This window comes from Dasypus novemcinctus, chromosome 14 (assembly GCF_030445035.2).
Source record: "Dasypus novemcinctus isolate mDasNov1 chromosome 14, mDasNov1.1.hap2, whole genome shotgun sequence".
NCBI lineage: Eukaryota > Metazoa > Chordata > Mammalia > Cingulata > Dasypodidae > Dasypus > Dasypus novemcinctus.
Window position 1 is genome coordinate 96,446,517 of NC_080686.1, and position 25,442 is coordinate 96,471,958.

Here is a 25,442-nt window from a genome sequence, read left to right on the forward strand (position 1 = left end):
AAGACGGACTGGGGAGAAGGAGGTGAAGGAGGTGAGGCAGCCCAGGATTCTGGACAAGGGCCAAAGTGGGGCCTTTATTCTCAGGGCAACACAAAGCCAGCGGCATGTTATTAAAATGGGGCAACAAAACCTAAGCTGTGTTTTTGCAACACAACTCTGGGATGAAAAGGCCCCCGAGGCTGCTGGGTGCACCACAGATCGCCAGCAGCGAAGCCTGGAAGCTGACCCCAGGTTTAGCAGGCCCGCGTCCAATAAGCAGAGAATGAGCTCGGACCAGAAAGGTGGCATCGGAGGAGAGAAATAATCAGATCCAAGATCCATTGAGGAGGTGAAGCCAGAGGACCTGTGTGGAGGTTAGATAAGGAAAGAGAGGAAGCTCCCCGTTTTCCTGGCGTTGGCAACTAAGTGGACAGTGGGGCCATTTACCAAAACAGGGAGCAGTGGGAGGGCCATTTTGGAGACACCGCCAAGAACCCAGGCTTGAACACAGTGGCCTTGGGATGCCCACGACATTCTACCCGGTGGACGGGGGAGTCAAGTGTTCCGAGGAGGGGGCCAGGCCGGAGGTTTCCATTCCGGAGTTGTCAGCACGAAGCTGGAGCTAAAAGCCACTGGAATGTGTGAGGTCACCGAGGCAGAGAAGAGCGCCTTTATAAGTTGAAACACCAGCGCAGTTATTTCCAAACAAAATACCTGCATCCTGGAGGATTTTCTTAAATAAATGCTTTGCAAAGTTCTCCTCCTCCCCTCCGCTTGTCATCTTTGGCTGCAGGAGCCACAAAGCCGGCCCCATATTGGCCTGGCCCCGGTGGCGCTAAGCTGACTTGGAAGACGCATTTCCTGAGGGTTCTGCGCCAGGCCCCGTGGTCCCGTTTCCTCCCTTCTCCCACTCCTTCCCCTCCTCCTCTGCCCAGGGACAACAGGCCTTGGGTGTCAGGGCCCGGGCAAGTGCCTCAGGACTCTACAGCAAGACTCTGTCTTCTCTGTCCCACGGTCCAGCTCCTGCTCCTGTCAGTCACACGTGTCTCGCGTGGGTCTGAGAAAGCGGGGCCTATGGCATTTTCTTGGGGAGACCTTCAGGACCAGATGTGTGGGTGCCAGAGGGGGCTGGTGAAGTGGACGTAGAACTGGCCAGGCTCCGGGGCAGGGGCAGGTGCCGAAGGATGAAGGGGGTCCCCAGGCAGGGAGGGCTGCAGAAAGCCAGTTCCCTTCTGCCCTGCCTCCACAAGTGGAAGTCCTTCTCTAGAGCTGACTTGGCTTCCCATGGCCCCAACTGTCTATCCATAGTCCCCCTCAGGGTGTCCCAGAGCTTCTCACTTCCTACTTCCAAAAACCAAACTCTCCAGGCTTCCTTCTCCAAAGCTGACTGTCATTCAGTCGGCCTAATCTCTACAAGTGGCACTTTTCCTCGAATTGCTCAATTCAGAAGCAAAACCTGGACAGTAGCGAGGTCCCCCCCCCAGGGCTCCCATTGTTCCATCGGGGTGCAAGTCAGAGTGGCTGCCTCCCTGTCAACTATCACCACCTTAGCCCCAGCCCAGCAATGCTTGCTGGCCTCCCTGTGCCTAGAGGCTCACCACCCTACCCCCACCACTGCCACCACAGTCTATCCTCCACACAGCTGCCTGGTCTTTCTAAATCTCAAATCCATTCCCCTTCATCTCTTACTTAAAACTGTTCTAAGGTGCGCCCATCCCTTCAGCTCCCCCAGGGCCTCTTAGCACCGCTGTCTGCCTCCCCCTCTACCCTCCTCCAAGCCCCTCCAGCCTCCGCCATTTCACTTGGCCGATCTGGGCATGTACCCCCATTTCCATCTTGTCCAGAAATTCGCTCATACAGCTCCATCCTTTTCATCCTTCCTGATTACCCAACGCACAACCCTCTGCCCTTCGCCCGACTGAGACACCTGCTCCCCTGAGGGCCACTGCCGCCTGCATACTGTTAGGGCACTTTCCACACTGCCCGGGGTTCTTTAGTTAATTAGCTGCCTTCCCCATATGTTCTTTGAGGGCAGGACCCAACCTCCCTGGGGCTAGCACCGTACTGAACACAGAGGAAGCATCAATGGATGTTTATTGAATGAATGAAGAATGAATGAATGAATGAGATCGCCTCATGTATGCATTAATCAGGGTCCCAGCAGAAGACAGATAACAGGTTCAGGGAGACTTTGAGGACAATTCCATGGAGGGTCCAATCCTGGAGGGATTAAAGGGAGGTGGAGGCAGCAATAGCTGCACGTAGTGGACACAGCAGGGCTGAGAGAGGACCCTAGGCAGCCCCAGAAGCCAAGGGCGGCTGCAGCTCTCCCACCTGTCTGCCTTGTTCAGAGACTCGGGCTCCTCAAGGAACCACACATTGCTCAACTCTCGGTCCCCAGAATTGAGCACCAGGCTGGCTATTGAATGCTGATTAGATTAATTTATTAATGAGTCCTTTTGATTTCCAGGAAGGTGGCCTCCTCAACCTGTGACCATGTTGCATTTTACCTGAAGCCAGTGATCTTGGAAATCCCCCACCCTCTGGGTTACTGACCAAGACAACCTCAACTTTCCCTTAACTTGATGACACCTTAGCCACCGTTCTCCTCGGTCCTAGCCCCCGTCCTTCCCAGCCTTGGTCCTCCCAGCATGCAACTAGAATGTGGTCCACCTGGCCTCCACGGTAAACTCCATGTAATCCACCCACCCTGCTGCTTGACCTCCCCCTCCAGTGCTTTCCCACTAGCGCAACCAATCCTTAAAACTCTCCTGCCCTCTGCTACAGGAGAGTTGAGCCTCTCTCCCCTCTATTGGGATAGCTTTCTCTCTCTTCTCTGGTTCATACAGCTTTGAATAAAGTCATCCTTGTCTGCCTAACAGGGTTCAGTATAAATTTTTTGACACCTACCATGTACTTCCCCCAAAAGAGACAGCAAGGGCTCAGCAGACCATCCCCGTCCCCAAATGGAGACACATTGGATACACATCTCTCCAAACAGAGTGCAGGGCTCTTGATCTTGCCCCCTACCCCAAGCTCCCAGAGAGAATTCTACATTGACTGCATGGACGTGGCTTAGTAGAGTAAGTCATGGCTTGGCTCCACTAGGGAATTCCCGAGAATCTGGACTGCCAGAGGAAAATGCCTGCAAAGTCCCACCCAGCCCTTTCACCCCTCAGGGTTGTCATGGAAATGGGGAGCCCAGACTCAGGTCCCAGAACCCTCGAGCTCAGTGTCTCGAGGGGAAAGAGCACATCATGTTCTCCTTACTCTTCTTAGTTGTCCATTGTTTTTTAAATTGAGAAGTTGTAGGTTTACAGAAAAATCATGCACAAAGTACAGAGTTCCCATATACTCCCCTATTACTAATACCTTGCATTAGTGTTGTGCATTTGTTACAATTCATGAAGGAATAACATTTTTATAATTGTACTATTAACTATAATCCAATCATTTAAAATAGGGTCCCTGATTGTTCTAACCAACTTTTGGATCTTCCAATACTTTCCCTTCTCATTCTCACAAAGTAATATCCATTCATTCATTCATTCATACATTGATTAATTTGTCCATTCAGTCAATATGTTTTAAGCACTGACTCTATGCCAGGCACAGTTCTGGGTATTTAGAATACATAAGTGAAGAAAAAAAAAGAGAGATCCTATTCTAATGGCGGAGGGAACAATAATAAATAACCCACTTAATAAATAAGCAAATTACGTATGATTTTACAACGTGAGAAGTATTACAGTGAAAACTAAAGTTAGAGCAGGGGAAAGGCTGGGGTGAGTGGAGAGAGGGGACAACTATAACAAAAATAGTTGCAAAAAATTTTCCATTCATATTTAGAGTTCTTTTAAAAAATCTTCCCCGATTCCAGATAACTCTTCAGCTAATACCCCACTTCTCTGCTCTCCTTGAGAAAAATGTTCAAGACAAGAACTGAATTGTGTAATTACGGATACACATAGTTCCCGCTGGTTCACCTCTCATTTTCTCCTCTCCCACTTAGCGAGGTCACCAACAACCTGCGCTGTCTCTATCTTCCTCACTCTCAACGCCTGGCACAGTTGCTCCCTCTCTCCTTCTTGAGGTCCTTCTTCTCTCAGCCTCAGGACACCCCTCCCACCTGCTCTCCTCCTAATTCACTGGTATTTCCTTCTCAATCTCATCTGTGGCTTCCTCTTGATGCAACAGACCTGTTGTAGCAAATATATTGGTTACCTATTACCACGTAAAAAAACACCTCAAAACTGAGAGTCTCAAAATAGCTATTCATTATTTCTCACAGTTCTGTGGCTGAGAAGAAGGTTCTTCTGCTTCATGAGGTGTTTCCTGAGGTAGAGTCAAAATGGCCCCCGCTCATGATTGGCAGTTGGAACTTGTGACCAGCCGAGGGCTTTGATTCTCCTCCATGTGAGATTCCTCATATAGATGCTTGGGCTTCCTCACAGCATGGCAGTTGGGTTTCAACAGAGAGCATTCCAAGACAGCAAGCCCGAAGCACAAACTTTTAGCAAGCTTTCACTTTGGTCCTGCTGGCCAAAATCCTATTGGCCGAAGCTTGTCACATGGCTAGCCCAGAGTCAGTGGGCGAGAGGGAAGTGCAGAGGTGTGAGTACCGGGAAGTGTGGTTCATTGGGTGGTGTAGATAAAACAGTTCCTCACACAGTGCCTCCAGGGTTTTGTCCTTTGCTGTCTTCTGTTTTCTAACAACACTCTCCTCCCAAGTATTTCATCCAGTTTCATGACCTCAAATGCTCTCCAAAAGTTGAGTGAGGACTTTCAAATGTTATTTCTAGACCCAAAAACTCCCTTGAGCTCGTCCATCTCTTTGCTTATTCAACATCTTTTCTTTAGAACCTAATAGTCATGTCAAATGGCTTAGCATATCCCCCAAGTTGCTCCCCAACTCCAAATTTCCCTCCTTCCACCAGTGGATCAGCCTCAAATCCAACGGTTCACCTGCAATAATTCTTTTATCTTATATACCACAAGCAGACAAGCTCTTCCTCCAAAATAGACCCCTAATTCATCACGTCACACCAACACCACCATTTAACCGTGCACATAACCACCAATTGATGTTCCTGTTTTCCCTGCCCCAACCCCCACAGTCCATCTTCCACACAGCAGCCAATTCTTCATGCTCAACAGTAAACTGATTCTCACGCCAGGCCAAGACCACTGCAGGGGAGCCTCACTGTCCCTAGAATTCAATCCAAACCACTTCCTGTCATAAGCCAGGACCTTTGTGCCCTGGCTCCTGCCTAATTCACCATCTGCATCTTCCTCCAGGCTCTCTCCGTTCACTACACCCACCTTCCTTTTCTCCTAGAGCTTCCCAAGCACATCAAGCCTCAGGAATTTGCATTCTCTGTTCCCTCTGCCAGGACAGCTCTTCCCCAGATCACATTTTTGCCTCTTTCTTGCCATTCAGGTCACAATGGAAGAGTCCCCTGCTCGGAATGGGCTTCCCTGACCCTGGCCAAGGCATCTGCTGCCTTCAAGCCACTCTCTAATACGTTACCTTATTTTTTCTCCACTACAACATTTACCAGTATCTGAAATTTTCTTACATATTTGGGTAGGTATTTATTCTCTTTCCTCTCTCAAGGCAGGGGTTCAGGCTGTCTTTGTACTTACATATCCTCAGAGCCAAGAAGAGTGCCTGGCACATAATTGACCTTTCTTGACTGGCTGCAAACAGTGATGGTGAGAACTAATATTTAATAACCACTACCATATACTGAGAATGAGATTATTTTTACAGCAATCTAAACTTCTTTTTCTTCCCCATAGTGGCAGTGTGGCTTGCACACCTTACTTTGCCTCTCTTTGTTTATACCCTCATGAGTAAAACAGGGATAACAGCAACCCTTGAGTCATAGAAGTAAGGATGCAAAGACCATTGTAGGTGAAGTCAACTGCTTTTGATTTTTTTAGGAGGTAGTGGGGATTCAACCCAGGACCTCATATACGGGAAGCAGACATTCAACCATTGTGCTACATCCATTCCCCAATGAGAGTTGGTTTTTTCATTTGTTTGTTCATTTTTAGGAGGTACCAGGGATCAAACCCAAGACATCGAATATAGGAAGCAGGTGCTCAACTACTTGAGCTACATCTTCTTCCCTCAACTGCTTTTTCTACTTTTTTATTTATTTCTCTGCCCTTCCCCCTCCCGCAAGTTGTCTGTTCTCTGTGTCCATTTGCTGCGTGTTCTTCTTTGTCCGCTTCTGTTGTCAGCGGCACGGGAATCTGTGTTTCTTTCTGTTGCGTCATCTTGTTGTGTCAGCTCTCCGTGTGTGCAGCGCCATTCCTGGGCAGGCTGCACTTTCTTTTGCACTGGGCAGCTCTCCTTACAGGGCACTCCTTGCGCATGGGGCTCCCCTATGCGGGGGACACCCCTGCATGGCAGGGCACTCCTTGCGCGCATCAGTACTGCGCATGGGCCAGCTCCACCTGGGTCAAGGAGGCCCGGGGTTTGAACCACGGGCCTCCCATGTGGTAGACGGACGCCCTAACCACTGGGCCAAGTCCACTTCCCTCAACTGCTTTTGAACATGGCTAATTCTCTCATTTAATCTTCCCAACAGCTCCTAGGAAGTGAATATTTTCATTTCATTTTATAGATGAGAAGACCGATGTTCAGAGCTGAGGGACTCACTCGAAGTCACATGACTCAAAAGTGGCAGGCTGGAATTTGAGTCTATATTTGCCTAGGGCTAATAGCAGTGCTCAGTCCTTTACTTCACCACGCCTCAAATTTACATTTGGCCTTTGGAAATGCGCATCCAGGCCAGCTTTCCTAGTTCATTTGGTTCTAGCCCCTCTTGGCCTCAACTTTCCCTTTGTGAAACAGTGGGTGGTCTAGACTGTGACCCACAGCTGGCTGAGACTCACGAGGCTGACGCTGATTTTCACCCGTTCCTGGAATGTCTGGTCATTCTTCCAGAGCTGCTCGTGGCAGGAATACAAAACCAACGACTCAAGCACATGAGGTTCGGGGGATTTAAGCCTGAGGTCAAATGCTGGCATTGGGTTCCTCCAACCAACCACAAATGTACCCCAAGCCCAGGGCAGGCTCGTCTTACCCAACATTGGTGGAGTCTTGCATGGCTTATTAGTGAATTCATGCCGGGAGCAGTGGGGCGACCAGAGCCTCGGCTCTCACTGCTTGGGCACATTGTCCTGCCAAGAGAGAGAGCGCTTCCCTCTGCCTGAGCCATGGTGCGAGCTTAGAGCATGCATTTTCCATTAAAATGTGAAAGCCCTGGAAAGGTTAGATCTGAAGCACCATCAGCCAAACCTCAGCACTGGCGTGGTTAGGCTGAGAACAGGGAGGCCGCGGGCGAGGAGAAGAGGGAGACTCGTCATGGAACTGGGGCAGAGAAGGGGCAGGGTTGGTGCCAGAGGGGGTGCCACAGCCCTTTCCGTTCCTCACTGGCTTTCCTCACCCATGCCTGATCTTGCTGGTATTTCAAACCCATTCTGAGGATACCCACTTTCTTTTTTTTCACCACTTTCTAACAATAACTAGGCTCCTGATCATTAATTATGTATAGGGATGAAATTTCCATAAGCTGGTAGTAACCACTATTAACAGTTGGCACTAGAGTCCCTTCAATTCATTCATTTATTCATTCTTGCAGGAAATATCTGCTGAGCCGCTATGATGTGTTTGTGCTCTTTTGTACTCTATAGATTTAACAGTAAATTTAACTCTAAGTCCTGCCCTCCTCAAGTTTATATTCTGATGGGGAGAAAGACAATAGGAAATATGTAATATATATATATATGTATGTATACATGTATGTATATATGTGACATGCAATATATAGAGATAGGGATTGGTGCTATGGGTAAAATAAAGAAAGAAAAAGGGTAGAGAGAAGGATGTTGTCCCAGAAGCCTGGCTAAGAAGGTGGCATTTTTGCAGAGGTGTTCGTTTAGGAAATGACTTCAATAGATTACTTGATGTTGATATTAGAACCTTGAGGGCATGAATGAGTAAGAGATGAGGGACTAGGAGCTATTAGAAACAGTGATGGATTTGGGGTGGGGTGGGGTTGAGGAAAGAGAGTAGAGAAGCCAAGCAAGATGGCAGAGAGGGGAGTGAAGGTTTGGGCTTAGAGGTAGCTATAATCCTATCCTAAATTGTTTGTATTGCTATGACTAAATTCCCTTCCATGTCTTCAAAACTGTATGGTCAGTTATGCCGACTTGTGAAAATGGTTGAGCCACAAATTTGAGTCCAGACTGGGACAAGAAATAAAATGTGGAACAAAAGCACAGTGGTGGCAAGAGGACAACACTTGAATGACTGTCAGGGGTAGAAGAGTTTGAGCTCCGGATTTTTCCTCCTAGATAGAGAGAGCACAACACTCCTAGCTCTCTGCCCCTGAGAAGAATCACTGGGCATGCTCAGTGCAGCTCTTGCCTTCTTCTTGGGAGTGAGCTATCCCCTAGGAGCAGGTGTCCTCCCTTGTGCTTCCATGCCCAAGTCTTACCCGGGAAGACCCCTCTCTCCCATGGATCCTGTGGGGAACTCTACCTCCAGAATCAGGTTGAATGGTCTGCACAGCTAAATGTTAGCCACAATATCATAAGAGCTATGAGAGGAATATAGGCCAGTATTGTAGAAGCAAGCAGCACTTGGCACCCAGATGAGCCACAAATCCTAGACTTGGAAAGCCGGGGAAGTATCCTTGAGGAGGCATTGTAGTTATCTCTTGCTGCCCAGCAAACCACTCCAAACTCTGCGTTCAAAACAACTGTTTCACTTTGCTTGTACTTTTATGGATTGGGAATTTTGGAAGGGCCCAGCAAGGTATTTCATCTACATGGCATCCACCGGGGTGGCTGGGGCTAGAGCACCCACTTCCAAGATGGCTGTTTCATCTGGGTGCCGTGATGGGATGGCTGGAGAGCTGGGTTTAGGAAGCCAACTCTGCCTCTCTACATGGTCTCAGAGCCTCTCCACTAAGGCTCCCAGAGACCAAGAGGGAAGCTGTCCATCCTGTTAGAGAATAGCCCTGGAATTGAACTTCTTCTTCCATATTCTCTTAGTCAAAACAGTCATGGGGTCATCCCAGATTCAAGGGGAGTGAAAGTAGACCCTGTCCCTCACTGGAAGAGGACCAAAGAATTTGCAGCCACCTGTAATCTGCCAAAGAGGGTGATGCCCTGACTTAAAGATGCACTCATACCTGGGTGGCACTCACTGTGTGGCAGGCACTGTTCTGAGCATTTTATGTGGAATCACCCCTTAATCTTCACCACAGCCCTACCAGGTGAGTATAACTGCTAGCACTATTTTAAGCTGTGAAGAGTGATTCTCAGGGAGGCTGACTAATTTTCCAAATACCACACTGATAGAAAGTGGCAGGAGCAGCACTCAGGCTGTCTGACCCAAAGGTCTCACCGTTCAGTGCTGGCATTAACAAGCAGCCAGGTGAAGACTCTTGTGAAAGCAGGTAAGAGCAGGCATGAGTGCTCCAGGCCAAGAGAATCAGAGGAGCAGGGCCCTGAGGAAAGAAGAGGAGGGAGAGGATACAAGACACTCAGGAGGGGCACGCGGGGTGGGAGGGACGAGGACCAAGGGGTTGGCAGAGGACACATACCAGCGGGTGGGCCAGGTGTCATGACTGAGGAGTTCGGTCATAAAAAGAGGCTTTTATGGGCTTTAAGAAAGGGAATGAAGTGATCAGATTTCTATTTTGGACCAATTGCTATGGCATTTGGGTGAGGATAGATTGGGGGACAGAGGCTGCAGAGGGACCAAAGAGGAGTTCACTGCAACACGTGTGGTTGGCTCTCCTGCCCGTGTGGGCCACCTCTTTCAAGCCTGCCCGAGATTCCCATCAGGAGCACCTTCGTGCCCTGCAGGAGAGGCGGCCCCATCCAGCACGGCTAGTCAGACCTCAAGTCCCTTCCCAGCCCCTAGCAATGCTCTTTAGTGTGGAGTAAACAGAACCCGGAACACATGGAGCTGGTCTTCTCTCACTTTGGAAAACAAAATCAGGCTCAAGGATTTATGAGAGAAACTTCTGGACTTGTGCTTTGAAGCTCTGGGCCAAGTCCTAAAGGAATGAAAAAATAATTGCTTCCTCGGAAATACCATCCTTCTTGCCCATCTGTCTTTGGCATCTCCCATGCCCCCTCCTCTCCCGAAGTCCTCTGTCTTCCTTCCCCACCCATCGGGCAGGCCACATGGGAAGGGAATGGGTGCAGGTCCTACAAAGGGCACGTCTGTGGCTCCTTAGTGACATGTGGGTGGCGCTGGGCCACTAGCTTTCTGTAGGGAAGCCGAGGGGAGACCGCAAGGAGCAGAGATGGAGTTTGGTCAGGACAATTAACAGGCGATTGCAGGCTTGGTCCATAGAAAGCTTCCTGGCTGCTATGACAAAAGCACTCAGTGGGTTGGCATAAATAATGGGAAGTTTTTGTCTTACAGTTTCAGACGCCAGAAAGCTGGCTTCCTCCCACGGTCAGTTACATTCTGGCTGGCAGGCGATTCTTGGGCTCCTTGCCTTTCCGACCACATAGCGATGTCCTCTCCTTTCTCTTCAAGGCTCCGGTGACTTCCTTATTTGTTCCTCCTCATGACTCTCCCTGTGGTCATCTCTACGAGGCCTCAGTAACGGGACAAAGACCCATCCTGATTCAACTGGCCACAACTTAAGTAAAAATAATGTCTTCAAAAGGTCCGATTTGGGAACCAGACGTGGCTCAACTGATGGAGCGTCTGTCTACCATATGGAAGGTCCAGGGTTTGATCCCCAGGGCCTCCAGGCCTGTGTGATGAGCTGGCCCATGCGTGGTGCTGCCACATGCAAAGAGAGCTGTGCCACACAGGGGTGCCCCCGCGTAGGGGAGCCCCACGTGCAAGGAGTGCACCCTGCAAGTAGAGTCCCCCTGTGTGATAAAAGCACAGCCCGCCCAGGTGTGGCTCCACACATGCGGAGAGCTGACACAGTGAGATGACGCAGCAAAGAAGAGACGCGGTTTCCCAGTGCTGCCGGATAATGCAGGCGGACGTGGAGGAACACACAGCGAATGGACACAGAGAGCAGACAGCAGGGGGAAAGGGAGGGAAATAAATAAAGTAAACCTAAAAAAAAAAAGAAAAAGAATTGTGATTAAAATGTCATAATGAACAAATACCATTTTAAAAAAAGGTCCTATTTACAGCTGGTTCACACCCACCGCGACGGGTTAAGTGAAGAACATGCTCCTTTTTCTGCTAGAGTAGTAACAATCTGCCGCAGAAGGCCTTGGTGGCCTTGGGCCTCAGTCGGACTTGGTTTCAAACCCTGAGCCTGCACTCCTGGGATGGCGGGAAGTTGGAAACAACAGTCGAGGATTGCTCAGGTCATTCACAGGAGTCCGTGCAATGGGTGGTCGTGCAGCTACTCCACACCAGGCCCTCAGAGACTATTTAAGGCACAAAAATGTTTAGGTTATAATGCTAAGTAACGCAAAAATAAATAAAAGCAACATGACTACAGTTTTTAAATATATATACAAAAGGATAGAACAAAATACAAGAAGTTCCTCAAAACATTCACAGTGCTTGTCTCTGGGAGCGAGTCTATGCATGCCTTTTTCTTTCTTTCTTCATACTCCCTGCATTTTCAAAGCGTTCTTTGATGAATAAATCTTGTTTAAATATACATATAAATGTCTTGTGTGTATGTGTATATATATTTGTGTATTGAAAATAGCCAGTATGCTTTCATATGCCAGGCATTTGACCAGACTCTTTAAATGTTCTATCTGAATTCTTACAAAAACCCTTTCTAACCAAGTATGAGTGATATTCACTTTCACACGTGAAGAAATTGGAAGGTTCAGCAGCCTGCTCAGACGCCCAGCAAATGGGCTGCACGGTTCCATCGCACACCCAGTCTCCTCGCTCCTGGACCCACGTGCCCGGCCCTGAGCCCCGGCCCCACCCGTGCCTGGGGCCCTGCTCCTCGGTGGAGCGTGCGGGCCCCTGTGAGGTGCTCTGGAAGCTGGCCTGGCCTATTTTTCCTGTGGAAGAATACATTGAGCTCAGTTTGTTGACAAATGCCAGTTTCCAGTGACCTGGCAGCTCTCTCTGGGACAAAATTTGCTGAAGCTCATAGAAAAGAAGAGAAGAGAAGAAAGTGGATAGTTTATCTAACCTCGCTCTCGAGGACAGAAGACAGAAAACATTGTGCCCGGGAGCAGTGTGCAGGCAGGGCTCCTACAGCCCGGGAGTCCCGTCTGCCCACACAGAGCCGGAGACGCCCCTGGGCTCTGGAGACCCCAGACCAGGTGCCATCCCAGCAAGGGGCTGCCAGGCAGCCAGGCAACCAGCTGGCCCTGGTTCCTTTTTTCCAGGGAAGGGGCTGAGATTTGCCAGGCCAGGAAGGGAGGATCAGAGCCAGAATTTCCTCAGGAGTCCGTCCAACCCGTCATTTCACAGAACAGGAAACTGAGGCCTAGAGAGTAGAAGAACTGGCCCAGGGACTGCCAGTGAGGTGGTGCCAAGGGTGCTGCAGAAGGCAGACACCCCATCCCTGGGCCCAAAGGGAAGGCTTGCCTCCTCGGTGCCAGGCACTACTGGATACCAGTGATAGGTGGGGCTGGGTGCACGAGACCTTTGCTCACATGGTGGCCACAGGTTGATGTGATATACCAGGTTAATCCCATTCAATAGAGAGGGAAACTGAGCACAAAGAGAGTAAGCAACTTGCTAAAGACCACACAATCAGGAATAGTGAGATCTTCTACATTTTCCTTGCACAATCAGATTTATAAGTAGAAATAGCCCTGAATTTAGAGCCAGGAGTCAAGCTCCTCCAGCAACCAGCCAGTGACCCCCTCATTCTCTGAGACAAGGCATAGACTGCAGAGCTGGCCCTGCCATCCCAAGGGTTTGCAGAAACTCTAAAATTGATCTTCCTTCCCTCCAGATTCCTGTTTCCTCATTTATCTACTCATCCATTTAATCATGATTCATCCATCCATCCACCTATCTGATCTGTCCATGGATCAATCCATCCATCATCCATCATCCACCATCCATCATCCATCATCCATCCATCTATCCATCATCCATTATCCATCATCCATCCATCATCCATCATCATCTATCCATCCTCCCACTCATTCATTTTTATTATTTTTACCATTTATGCGTTCTTTTCCTTTCCTTCTTTCTTCTTTGTTCCCTCCCTTCCTCTTTCCATGCCTGACTTCTTGCCTACAAACACTTAACTGAACATGGATCAGACACTGTTAGCACAGGTTGCACATCAGTGAATGAAGCCTCACATCCACCTCCAAACTAGCCCACAATGCACTGAGAATTTCACAGCATACCCAAAGAATTATAATACAAGTAACAAATGTAAAATCTGTAACTGTCGTTTGAAGTGTGCAATGACAAACAAAATGCTGAGGGAGTAAGAGAGAGAAAGGCCTCTAGTTGGGGTTCAGGGAAACCTCAGAGAGGAGAAACATTTGAAGGGGGAAGGCCTAAGAGCACTCAAAGCAGCAGGAATGGGGGGTCAAGAGGTCATGGCCTTTGACTCTGATCCCAGGATCAGATCTCTGCCCTTCGCCCCTCCTCCACACCCAGCACTCTGTGGGGACAGGAGCCATGGCCGGCTTGTTTTGGGCTGTAACCCCAGGGCCCAGCACCCTATCTGTGGGACAAGGCGTCCGTCTTTCCTCTCCTTCTCCATTTGCACCTGGAGCTTAGCCCAAATATGCTGAATGTGTGGATTTTTCGATCACTCAGCCAGCAGCTCTTACAGAGGCATTTTTACCTCGTTGGTCAAAACTTCTCCAGTTGTTTCCCCAGGGAATATGGATGCAGCAAAGTCATTCAAACCTTTCTCCCCATCTCCACCCTCCTCGCCACCACTGCTGATTCATCCATCCCCCCAGTCCTTCACTCTTGATTCCTTTGTCCATCTCTCCCACTGTGTCACTCTCCTACCCAGAACCCTTCACTGCTCCCCTCACCTGAGGGTGAAGTCCTCTTCTTGTCCTGACGGTCATTGGTCTCCTTTCACATTGACCCTCTGCTTTTGCTACTTCCCTCATGTGCTCTATAGTCCAGCCACCCCTGCCACACAGCAGCTTCAAACCTTAGGGAATGTTCTGGAAGATCTGACGACATCCATCGCTTTCCAGTTGACAGCTTTCAGCAGCTCCCACAGATTGATGCTACACTCCTTGGCAGGGGTCATGGGGATTTTCAGTGTCTGGCCCCTTTGCCGCTCTCCCCACCCTCGCCCCTGAGCCTCCTGCCTGGCCAGCCTGACCTCCCGACGCCCCTGCCGGCAGCTGTGCTCTTTCCTGCCCCTCGACCACCTGCTCTCCCCTCAGCCTGGAAAGCCATGCGCCCTCTCCACACTGAACTAAATTCTACCTGTGGGTCTCAGCTTCCTTCACCTGCACAGCATCCCCCCTCCTCTGGCCTCACTTCCCACTCCCATCCCTCGCTGTGCTCCCATGATTTCTTGGGTTTGCTGCAGCACCGTTCTTGTCGCCCTGTGTGGAACCTGACTTTTTGTTTATATGCTAATTTCCTTGGGGTCCAGGGCTGTCACTGTTTGACCGTCATATGCCCACATCCTCCATGGTATCCAGGCCACCTAGTGCTCAGTGGACCGTCAACAGCAGATGGAGGAATGGCCATTCTGCATCGGCACACTAGAGAGCTGGAGTGGAGAGAACTGCGGAGGTGGACCGGGCGGTGGACCTGGAGGTGGACCTGGAGGTGGACCTGGCAGTGGGCCTGGAGGTGGACCTGGAGGTGGACTTGGCAGAGGGCCTGGAGGTGGACCTGGAGGTGGACCTGGTGGTGGACCTGGAGGTGGACCTGGCAGTGGGCCTGGAGGTGGACCTGGAGGTGGACCTGGCAGAGGGCCTGGAGGTGGACCTGGAGGTGGACCTGGCAGTGGGCCTGGAGGTGGACCTGGAGGTGGACTTGGCAGAGGGCCTGGAGGTGGACCTGGAGGTGGACCTGGTGGTGGACCTGGAGGTGGACCTGGCAGTGGGCCTGGAGGTGGACCTGGAGCTGGGCCTGGAGGTGGACCTGGAGGTGGGCCTGGCGGTGGACCTGGAGGTAGACCTGGAGGTGGACCTGGAGGTAGACCTGGAGGTGGACCTGGCAGTGGGCCTGGAGGTGGACCTGGAGGTAGACCTGGAGGTGGACCTGGAGGTGGACCTGGAGGTGGGCCTGGTGGTGGACCTGGAGGTGGACCTAACAGTGGACCTGGCGGTGGACCTGGAGGTGGACCTGGAGACATAGGCTCCGGCTTCAATCCCCATCCCTACCACTTACTTCCTGTGAAATTGGGGGCATTTAATTTAACTTCCCTGTACCTTTGCTTCCTCACATATTAAGTGGATATAATACAGAGAAAGTCATCTTTTGTTCTGTGGTGGAAGACAAATAAATGAATGCATATAAAGTGCTTAAATGCCCCCGACACACACAGAGCTCAATAAATGCTACAGTTTATTTTTCAAGGTGATCACTCTTTTCTCCACCTGAAATTTGATTTCTCCTTTATTCCCCTACCCAGCAACTGAACTCCTATGCATCCTTTGCATCCTCTCGAACGCGGCCTCTTTGGTTTTCTCACCAGGTCTGCCTCCCTTGGTCCGTGGTGTGTGTAACCCCACTCGGCTGTAGGGAGAAGCTGTGCATGGACCTGCTAACCCCCACGGGCTCTGGCCCTGCCGTGACTGTGGCTGCCCACTGCTCCCTGCGCCACGGGCCGGGCTCACAGCTGGGCCTGCAGGCCCTTGAGGACCCAGATGCTGGTGAGCAGACGGAGGGGGGAGTGTCTGAGTGGCTGGTGGGGACAGAACGAGGACTGGGCCACAATCCCATTGTTCTGTCGTGGGGACCTCAGGGTCTCCATCTGTGAAATGGAACCTGGACCCAGACTGGAAAGAACCCTGAGTCCAGCGAGGGTTCAACGACCCCAACGCCAAGAGGAGACCTCCTGCCCAGAGCGGTGGCGAGAAACCGCGGCCACCTAGAAACTCCCAGGCGGCTGGGCAGGAGGAGGCCCGGAGCCAGGGGTCCTGCCTGCCTCGTAGAACCTCCGAGTGCGCCAAACGCCGACCAACTCCAGAGCCCTTGTGCCGACTCCAGGCTCAGCGCCGAGGGAGGCGGAGGCCTGCTACGGCGCCCCAGCCCGCCTGACTGCCACCCCCCAATGTGCTCCCCGTGCCCTGGGAGGGAGCGCACACCCAGTAGCCGCCCTGGCTTTCCGACCCCTGGGCTCATGCCCTGTTGGGCTGAGTCCAGCCTGTCCGCTTGCTTTGTCCTTGGAGAGTTTGCACTTGTGATCGATTCCAGGGGAATTGGCAAGAGCAGACACGGGGAGCCCAGGGCCCCAGCTCGGCCGCTCAGACACGGTATAAACCAGGGCCAGGTTTATGGAGGATAGAAGGTGGGCCCAAGCTCCCCACTGCCTGCGTCCTAGACCGGGTTTGCAAGTTTCCTGAACCGGGCTAAGGGGCTACAGCTTCTGAGTCCTCATTGGCAACTGGGATTGCCCAGTGCCATGCGATGTGCCCTGCAGACACCAAGCCTACGTGCAGGAAAAATTCCCAGGAATGCTAATCAGCAATTGTTTGTAGATGGATCAAGGGCTAAACTGGGCTCAGAGGTCTGGGCTCAAGTTCCAGCTCCACCGACGACCGCCCATGTGACTGCTCTGAGCGCAATTCCCTCTGCGTGAAGTGGGCGAGCACCACCTGACCGCATCAGGCCGTTGTAGAAACAGGACGGGGCGTGAGCTGAAAAGTGCCTGGCAAAGGGAAGTTTCCCTCCCCCTCAGATGCTAGGCCTTCTCCCTTTCCCTTCTGTGACCAGTCTGAACTTTTTTCCTCACCTCCACCTGGCGCTCAGTAGGCCCCCAGTGAACAAGGCCACGAAGGGACCTGCCGAGACGTCCCCGGGGCTGGCGGGTGAGGGCTGTCAGTGCTGACTTCCTTGTTGTCGTCCACCCCTGGAAAGTGCTTCCAGATTCAGTCACAGCGCGGCCGAGGGTGAGCCCCTGTGTGCAGCGATTGACAGGAAAGCTTCCCCCGGGGAAGCCAGTCCCCAAGAGCCAAAATGGGCTTTACCGACACTCACCCGCAATGTTATTCCCAGTGCTTTACAAACATGGCTTCATTCAGGTGTTTCTTAGCAACTCTAACAAAGCTTTGGACCCCGTCTTACAGACAGGGAAACTGAGGTCGAGAGAAGCTTTGTAATTGCCGGAGATGGGCACAGCTAGCCGGTGGGGGGAGGCAGGGCTGGAGCCGGGCAGTGGGGTCTGGAGGGAGGTGGGCACAGCTAGCTGGTGGGGGGAGGCAGGGCTGGAGCCGGGCGATGGGGTCTGGAGGGAGGTGGGCACAGCTAGCCGGTGGGGGGACACAGAGCTGGAGCCGGGCAATGGGGTCCGGAGGGAGATGGACCAGGATCTCTAGCTGCTATAGCTGAAGAAATGTGATATCCAAGAGGGAAGCACAGAAAGTAGCTCAAAGCTGAAGAGCCCAGCCATGTGCTTCATTACCCACAGCCAGCTCAAGGGGAATGCAGCCTGGAGGAGAGGGCAAGCACAGGACACAGCTAGCCGGTGGGGGAGCAGGGCTGGGGCCGGGCAGTGGGGGCCAGAGCCCAGATCTTAGGGTATGCTCTGGCACCACCCCGCTGCCCGGGCCATCTCGCGGCTCGATTCCCTTCGTGTCGAGCGCGGTGCCTGGCACGCATGGGGCTCAGCGAATGCTGTCATGTTGACCTGAAGAGCCCCTGCTTTCACGCGCCTCCTCGGACGTTGGCAGCTCCTCGGGAGGGTCTGACGTTGCCTTGCACCGTGCCCCGCACAGGGACTTGTTTTGTCTAAGGCGCCGCTGTGTCTGCTCTTTGCTCAGGCCAGCTGCTGGAACGAGCACTGGACTGAGTAGGGGAGTAACGGGGGAGCAAGAAGCCGGAAAAGGGACCAGGGTGTGAGCATGGGCATCAGAGGAGAGCCTGGTGGGAAGACGCTGCCGGGGCTGTAAGCTCCCTGCGGGCGGGGACTGGCTCTGTCGTAGCTGCTGCTGTGAACTAGTCCCTGCACAGTGCCAGGCACGTCGGGGGGTTCAGCAGCTCTTAGGTCAATGGATGGACGGACAGATGGGTGCATGGATGCGTGACGGGTGATGTTGGCTGATTATCGGGATTGTTGGATGGATGAGTAAATGGAGGCTGGATGGAAGTGGAGCAAGGAGAAATAAAGGGAGGTTCATGCCAGCAAATCTGATTCCCATGACTTCATGTCTAGGAGTCATACCTAATCGTAAAAATTCCCTTTCTAAACTCAGAGTCAGGAAGAAGGCTGTGCTCCTGGGCTGCTGAGATGCTCTTTCTGGGCAGTTGTCCAGGGCACCACCAGGGCTCGGTGAGCGCCGTGCCCAGACTGCCTTGGTTTTGTGTGCCCGGGGCAGGCGTCTGATCAGCGATTCGCAGACACCCTTGCGCGTGGCATTCACCTGGAAGCTTTAGAAAGTGCAGCCTCCCCGGCCTGCAACCCAGAGAGGGTCCGGCAAAGGCCTGCAGACACCCTGGGTGACCCTGGTGGGGGGCAGCGGTGGGTCCTTAGACCCCGCTTTGAGAAACGCGGCGTTGTAAAAAAACATGCACTGAGGATCCGAGTGGGCACGAGTCGGCCGCCGGCTCCTGCCAGTGTTTCGTCCTGGAGGAACTGGACTCGATGCCTCCGCTTTCTCGCCTGCAGATGGGCCGAGTACTGTGCGGATGAAATGAGGCAGCGCCCCTGAGAACGCAGCGGAGGGCAGGGGGCGCAACAGGTGCGGCCAGAGTTCAGCCCCTCCTCGCACCCCGTTTTGGTTCCGTGTCAGTAAATCCTGCTGTCTCCACCTTCAAAATAAAGGCGGAACCCGCCCACCCCTCACCACCTCCATGCACGCCCCGCAGACCCTGCGACTGGGGCTCACCGGGGCGCGTCACCCCAGGAGCGCGGCCACCCTGAGAAGAGCCGAGCGGCTGCTCGTGGCCGAGACTCAACAGCCAAGGGCAGCCTAGAGGCCGTGGCCGAGCTCTGGGCCTCTCAGGGAGAATGGGGGTCGCAGGAATCAGAGCCTGCCCGGCATTTTCTCAGGGGCACTGGGCAGATCAGCGCCCCTCCGGGACCTCCATTTCCCATCTGTCAATGAGGAGGAGGGGGTCACTGTTCCCTTTGGGTATTACTCCCGGTATCAAGGCCGCAGGGCGCTGAGTTCAAGTTACTCATCTCTACTGGACTGGTGGCATTAGTTCCAGGAAAGAAAGAATAGCCAGGGCTCATCAGAAAGTGGGGTTTTCTAGAAAAGGAAGACCAGTCTCTGGTGGGCTGGAGTAATCAGGGAAGCCTTCCTGTAAGAGGTGACTCTTACCCTGAGCCCCAGGAATGGTGGACTTAAGGCAAGAAGAGAGCATTCCAAGCCTTCTGAGGATTCCTTGTTAAGGATGACGATGAAAATAATGTTCCTGCCTCAATGAAGGAACAAAATTCACCCCTGAGCACTTGGTTGTGGAGCTGGGCACTTCCTGGGCAGGAGCCAGGAGGCGGGAGGCAGAATTTCACTGACACGAGAGACACTTTCCCGAGTGTGGCCCTGGAGCTCCTGCCAAGGCAGCTGGCGAGGGCGCCTTTCACGCCCCCAGCCTCTGTTGTATTCCCGTGGGGCTCGGTCCTCGGCACCCAGGGTTAGAGAGCCCACTACTCCCTCGTGCCTAGAGTCTGCTCTTTACTAGAGGCACCTGCCTGCAGGCTGGGGGACTGGGGCTGGCCGGGGGCAGGGAGCGGCCCTCCAGGCTGGGGAAGCACCGTGAGCAGTGGGCTCAGTGTGCCCCACGGGCATCAAGGGAGCAGGGTCCGAGCCCGGCTGTACCTGGAGACCCCCGCTATGGCCAACCCAAAGCCCACAGCTTCCAGGCTCCCACATCCACCCCTGGGGCCCCAGGCACGCACCCCTCGCCCTTCTTGAATGCCTGACTGCCCTGGCCCAGGGAGTGGCAGCCTGGGGCCCTGGACACACTCACAGGGCTCCGCCTCTACAGGACTTGGGGCAATTCCTTACCTCTGGGGACCTCAGTGCCGGCCTCTCTGGAGTGGGCGGTTATGTCAGCACCTGCCTCGTCCAGTTGCCCCGAGTTTACCTGCCACGCACGGGAGTCCTTGGCAGAGCCCGCGGCGCAGCTGGCAGCCAAGGCCAGCACTTTCCACAGTGGGAGCATGGGGATGGGAAGGCGGGGGGTAGCCCTGGGAGGCCTCCCCCACACCGCGCATGGCAGCTGCCTCTGGGAGCCCGTGTCCCTGGAGCCCGGGTCGGGAGCCAGAGCAGAGGAAGCAGGACCTGGGGGCAGAGTCCCGGGCGGGTCCCCACGGCAGAGGAAAGGGCACGGGTCCCAGCACGCACAGAACTGGGCGGCAAGAGCAGGTGCAGGCAGGTGATGGCACAGCCCAGCGCCCCAAACCCAGCCGAGGACAGCTGCGGCGGCCCCACAGATGGAGTGGACAGATGCAACGCGGAGCCACAGCCCCGATCCCACAGGCCGCACGGTAACCCCATTTGCACGAAGCTCGGGGACAGATGAACCAACCTACATGGCAGCGTCGAGGGGGAGGGGCATGAGGGCACCCTGTTAGCGTGAGCTGGGTGCAAGCTACCTGGGCGTCCATGCAGGCAAGCACGTGTGGAGCTGCACACGGAAGGCTCCTGCATTTCAGTGTTGGTTGTATATGATAAATACTTCTGTCAAAAGTCTCAGGGCATCCCACTGAGGAGGGCAGAGGGGCTGCGGGATCCAGGTCCTGGTCGGGACGAGGGGCCCCGAGACCAGCAGGTTGAGGCGGGAGGGGCCCCACGTGCAGGGCGCCTTTGATTCAGTGGGGCCTTGGGGAGCTGAGCCTGCCCCCGTCCCCGGGGCCCCTTTGTCTCTGCCCCAAGGTTTCCACCACTCTTTCCTCCCACAGACCCCACGGGGTTCACCAAAGGGCAGTGGAAATTGCTCTCTGAGGACACAGAGGACTGTGGGCTCCACAGCCGGGCTGAGGGAGGAGACCCCGAGAGAAAGGGGTAGAGAGGGAGGGCTGGATCCCTGCAGGAAAGAACGAAGAAGCCTGAGAAAAACAGCCATTCGTTCAGCATCTACCACGACCCCCATTTTACAGGTAGGGAAACTGAGGCTCAGAAAGGTGCAATGGCTTCCCCAAGATCTCCCGCCTGGTATATGCCACAAAACCGGGGCTTAACGCAGGCTGGTCTGACCCCAAAGCCCATGCTTTGCCCCCCTCTGCCCCACCCAGGAGAGAAGTGGGGGTCCCACCTCTGGCCAGGCGTGGGGTTAGAGGTGAACGTCTACCCAGGTCAGCCCTGGCTCGGGAGGCAAGTGGCAAGGATTGCCAGTCAGGGGCCGCCCAGGGACCCCAGCCCTACAGCAGACCAAGCTGTTTAGGTGGGGCTTGGGCGACGGCCACCCTGACCCCTTGACCTCCAGGGGACCTGGAGTCCAGGGACCCCCTTCAGCGGTCCCTGCATGCTTGCCCGGGCCCAGGAGGAGAGGCAGGGTCTCACCGGAGGACCGGGCGCGGGCGGGGGCGCCTCAGGGGCAGTGCGGGCTCCGTCCGTGTTTGTGGACCTTGCTGCAAGCGGATCCGATGCAGACGGCAGGCGTGGGGGCCCTGGGACGCCCGGCTCTGAGGTGGCTTCTGGAACCTTCGGTACAGCCACTCCATGCAGCCACTCTCATCCAGGCAGCCTTCCTGCTCCTGAACCGAGCGAGGCTCCAGCCTGGTCTGTTCTGGGAGCTGCCTCCCTCAGCCCCGCTTTGGACTTTGTCTTTAGTTGCTCTGGGAGGTCTGGGAGGGAAAAAGTCCGGAAACTGCTCAGGCGCGGGCCAGCAGACCCCACCGCGGGCTGTGGGATCCCAGGTGGGAGAGGCTGGAGGCCAGACCACGGCGGGACGGAGAGTACCGACCCAGCCAGGGCCTGCCCTCGGGCTGCCTCCAGAGCGGGCCTGCGGGAAGCACCCGCCTCCAGCTGAGTGGTCTCCCTGACCAGGTGCCCGGCTGCGCCGTGCTTCCCGCTCAGGAGGCCTGCCGAGCCATCCGTGCCTCTTACTCCGTCCTGGTTCAGAGATGAGAGGTTCTGTGGCTTCTCCAAGGTCACACGGCTAGGAAGCGCAGAAGGGAGTGCAGCCCAGGCCCGGGCAGGCAGCGCTGAGCCACCTGCCTCGCTGGAAGGGCTCAGCTCAGGTGACGTGGCAGGTGAGCCGGGGCCCCAGGGCACGCGGCTGCCTTTGGCCTGCAGGCCACAGCTCGGCTGGGTGGAATTTGGAGGTGATGTGAGGCCCCTCATGAGGGGCCTTGGGGAGGTAGAACCTGAAGAAGCACCCTGGGGAGACGGAGGCAGTAGTCAGAAGCCACACACTGGGAAGAGGCAGCAGAGAGATCTGAAAAACACAGAACCAAGGGGGAGAAAAGAGGAACGGGAAGGAGGCTCACGCCCGGCCGGCCTTTGTCTACGTTAAAGTCACCAAAAGCACAGGAGCCCGCGCACAGGCCTGACCCTGCTGTGTGACCGGGGCCAAGGACCTGTAGCTCTGTGCCTCCGTCTCCCCAACTATAAAGAGGGGATGGCATAAGTGTCGACCTCAAAGGTGCTCAGAGCTTCGTCCAGCAAGCTGAAGTGCTTCACACATGTTCATGCAACTAGCCACCACCTTACATATGTCACAAGGTTTTCTACACACAAATCCAGCAAGCCCAAGGAAGCCAATTCTTGGATCCTTGTTGTCAGGGCAGAAAGGACCAGCACGGGGAATGGGGAGAAGAGGGAGGAAGCAAATAACTGTCCGGGACCAGAGCTGGGCCACGGGGCCTGGGCAGCGAGCGTGCCGTGAGTCCTGCATGGCCGAGATGGGCCGAGATGGCTGGGCCCCCCACCCACACACCCTGTTCCGAACCTGCTCGGCCCAGATCTCCCCCTCACTCCCTCACTTCCTCTCTCAACGAATGCTCTCCAAGACCCCACTAAGGGGCTGTGTCTTCCCGGCCCTTGGGGAGCACGGTTTGGCCTGAGCGACCCGTGGACACCGTCTCCATCTCAAGTCTCCGCTCACTCCTCCATCCATGTGTTCCTCCAGCCTGCATCCCGCCACCACGTCTGCATTCATCCATCCTGTTGTTCGGCCACTCACTTTCAATGTATCTCCCGTATCCTCCGTGCCACGTTCCGCTGGGCATCTGGAGGCAGAAGGAAGGAGTGGGCCTGGCCTCATCTGGAATACCACAGTTGATGCGGGAGACAGTCAATAATTAAACAAGCAAATAACTGTGCACTCTTCCAGGAGCTATGGAGGAGGCCGGTAGACTGCTGAGCTAGACAGAATCTGGGTGGACCTAGTAGAGACCCTGGGAAGTAGGTGGGTGACATTGGCAAGGAAACCTGAAGAATATGGAACCTGTTGTGCGAAGACCTAGGAAATGGAATATTCCAAACAGTGGGTCATCTCTGTACTCACTCGTCCATCTGCCCATCCATCTGCCCACTGCCCTCATTCACTCTTGCACTTACTCCTTTATTTCTTCAGCACGTAAGGCATCTTGGTCTACAAGGGCAAAGCACACAGGTCTGAGTCCTGCTCCCAGTTTTAGCATGCACTGGCCTGCCTTTCCTCGCCCAGTGGGAGGCTTGTTGTGAGGACGAGCTGCGCTGGGAAGGTGAGAGTGCACGTGTCACCTGGAACACAGCATGTGCCCATGACTGCAGCCATGGCCCTGGTCCCCTCCAGGCCCGGTCTTTGGCATTTGTGCAGCTTGTGTGCAGGCCAGTGCCAGGCCCTGAGCCCTCATTCACCAAGGCTGGCCCTGGCACAGCCCAGGATGCAGTACACATTCCTCCAAGATGACCAAATCCCCAAAATGGGATGGCACTAGGACAACCTGGCCCTAGACATGTACTCACTACTGCGGGGACACACCAGTCATCTCCATTGGGGTAGGCACTAATATTATTATTAGTAGTAGTATTATTTGAAGATTTATTTTTTATTTTATTTCTCCCCCCTTCCCCCCCAACCCCCCCATTGTCTGTTCTGTGTCCATTTGCTGCATGTTCTTTTTTGTCCACTTCTGTTCTTGTCAGCAGCACCAGGAATCTGTGTTTCTTTTTGTTGTGTCATCTTGCTGTGTCAGGTCTCCATGTGTGCAGTGCCATTCCTGGGCAGGCTGCACTTTCTTTCGCGCTGGGTGGCTCTTCTTATGGGGCGCACTCCTTGCGCGTGGGGCTCCCCTACATGGGGACACCCCTGCGTGGCACAGCACTCCTTGCATGCATCAGCACTGCGCATGGGCCAGCTCCACCCGGGTCAAGGAGGCCCGGGGTTTGAACCACGGACCTCCCATGTGGTAGACGATGCCCTAACCACTGGGCCAAGTCCGCTTCCCACTAATATTATTCTGCTTCTTCCAAAGCCAAGGCACAGAGAGATTGGGTGACTGCCCTCAGCGCAGCGAGCAGCAGACTCAGCGTGGCTGCCCAGGCCCTGCCCAGGTCCTCACGTCCTCTTTCTCCAGGTTTCACTGCTGGTGGAGCCAGTGGGGCCAGCTGGGGCTTCACCAGAAAGGAAAGGGTTGGCTTTGTGATTTTCTTTTGGGGTATTTGCGCCATTGCTCCTTGCAATCAGCTTTCTTAAAAATGACAGTGCATTCTCCTCGGCAGAGCTTGAATAACACCACAGGCTTTTGCCGGTCAAATTGCCTTGGACGTGCCTGGTTCTGACCGCGCACTTCGTCAGGGGTGAAGAGCCTGGTTCTGGCCCCAGATCTGCCGCTAATTTGTGTGACTTGCTATCACCCAGCATCTGAGTTTCCATTCCCCCTCCACCATAAAACGGAGGAGTGGTACTATCTAGCTTGAAGTCACGAAGATGTTTAACAGCACAGGGCTGGGCCAGGGCTGGTGCTCATTGAAGGGTCATTGAACGTGGGTTGGCACCTAATGCCTTGGGTGGTTCTTTTTTCCGTTTTTCAATAGTGCTGCTTTCATGGGAGTTGTTTTTTTTATTTTTTTATTTTTACATTAATTGATTGAAGTGTATCATTCAAACATAAACATACATAAACAATAAGTGTATAGTAATAGTTATGAACTTACAAAACAAGCATATATAACATCATACAGGACTCTCATAACTCACCCTACCACCAATACCTTGCATTGTTGTTAAACCTTTTTAACTAATGATTAAAGAGCATTGTCAAAATATTATTGACATATGACAACATGTCAGTAATATTGACAATTACATATTACTACTAATCAAAGTGTTATGTATATATAATATATATTATGTATAATCATTGACAATTATGTATTACTACTAACCAAAGTATTTTCCCCAACCAACCCTATTATCTTTATAT

At 53.5% G+C, this 25,442-nt stretch overlaps 1 protein-coding gene across 1 annotated transcript in view; it reads left to right on the top strand.

Moving 5' to 3' along the window:
- Nucleotides 1–15,677: 15,677 nt before the first annotated feature.
- CCN4 (cellular communication network factor 4) overlaps nt 15,678–25,442 on the top strand; it is a 58,418-nt gene continuing 48,653 nt past the window's right edge. Inside the window, exon 1 of the mRNA XM_058276073.2 lies at nt 15,678–15,795. Within this exon, the coding sequence (XP_058132056.2) occupies nt 15,678–15,795 (118 nt within the window). The remainder of the gene's footprint in view (nt 15,796–25,442) is intronic.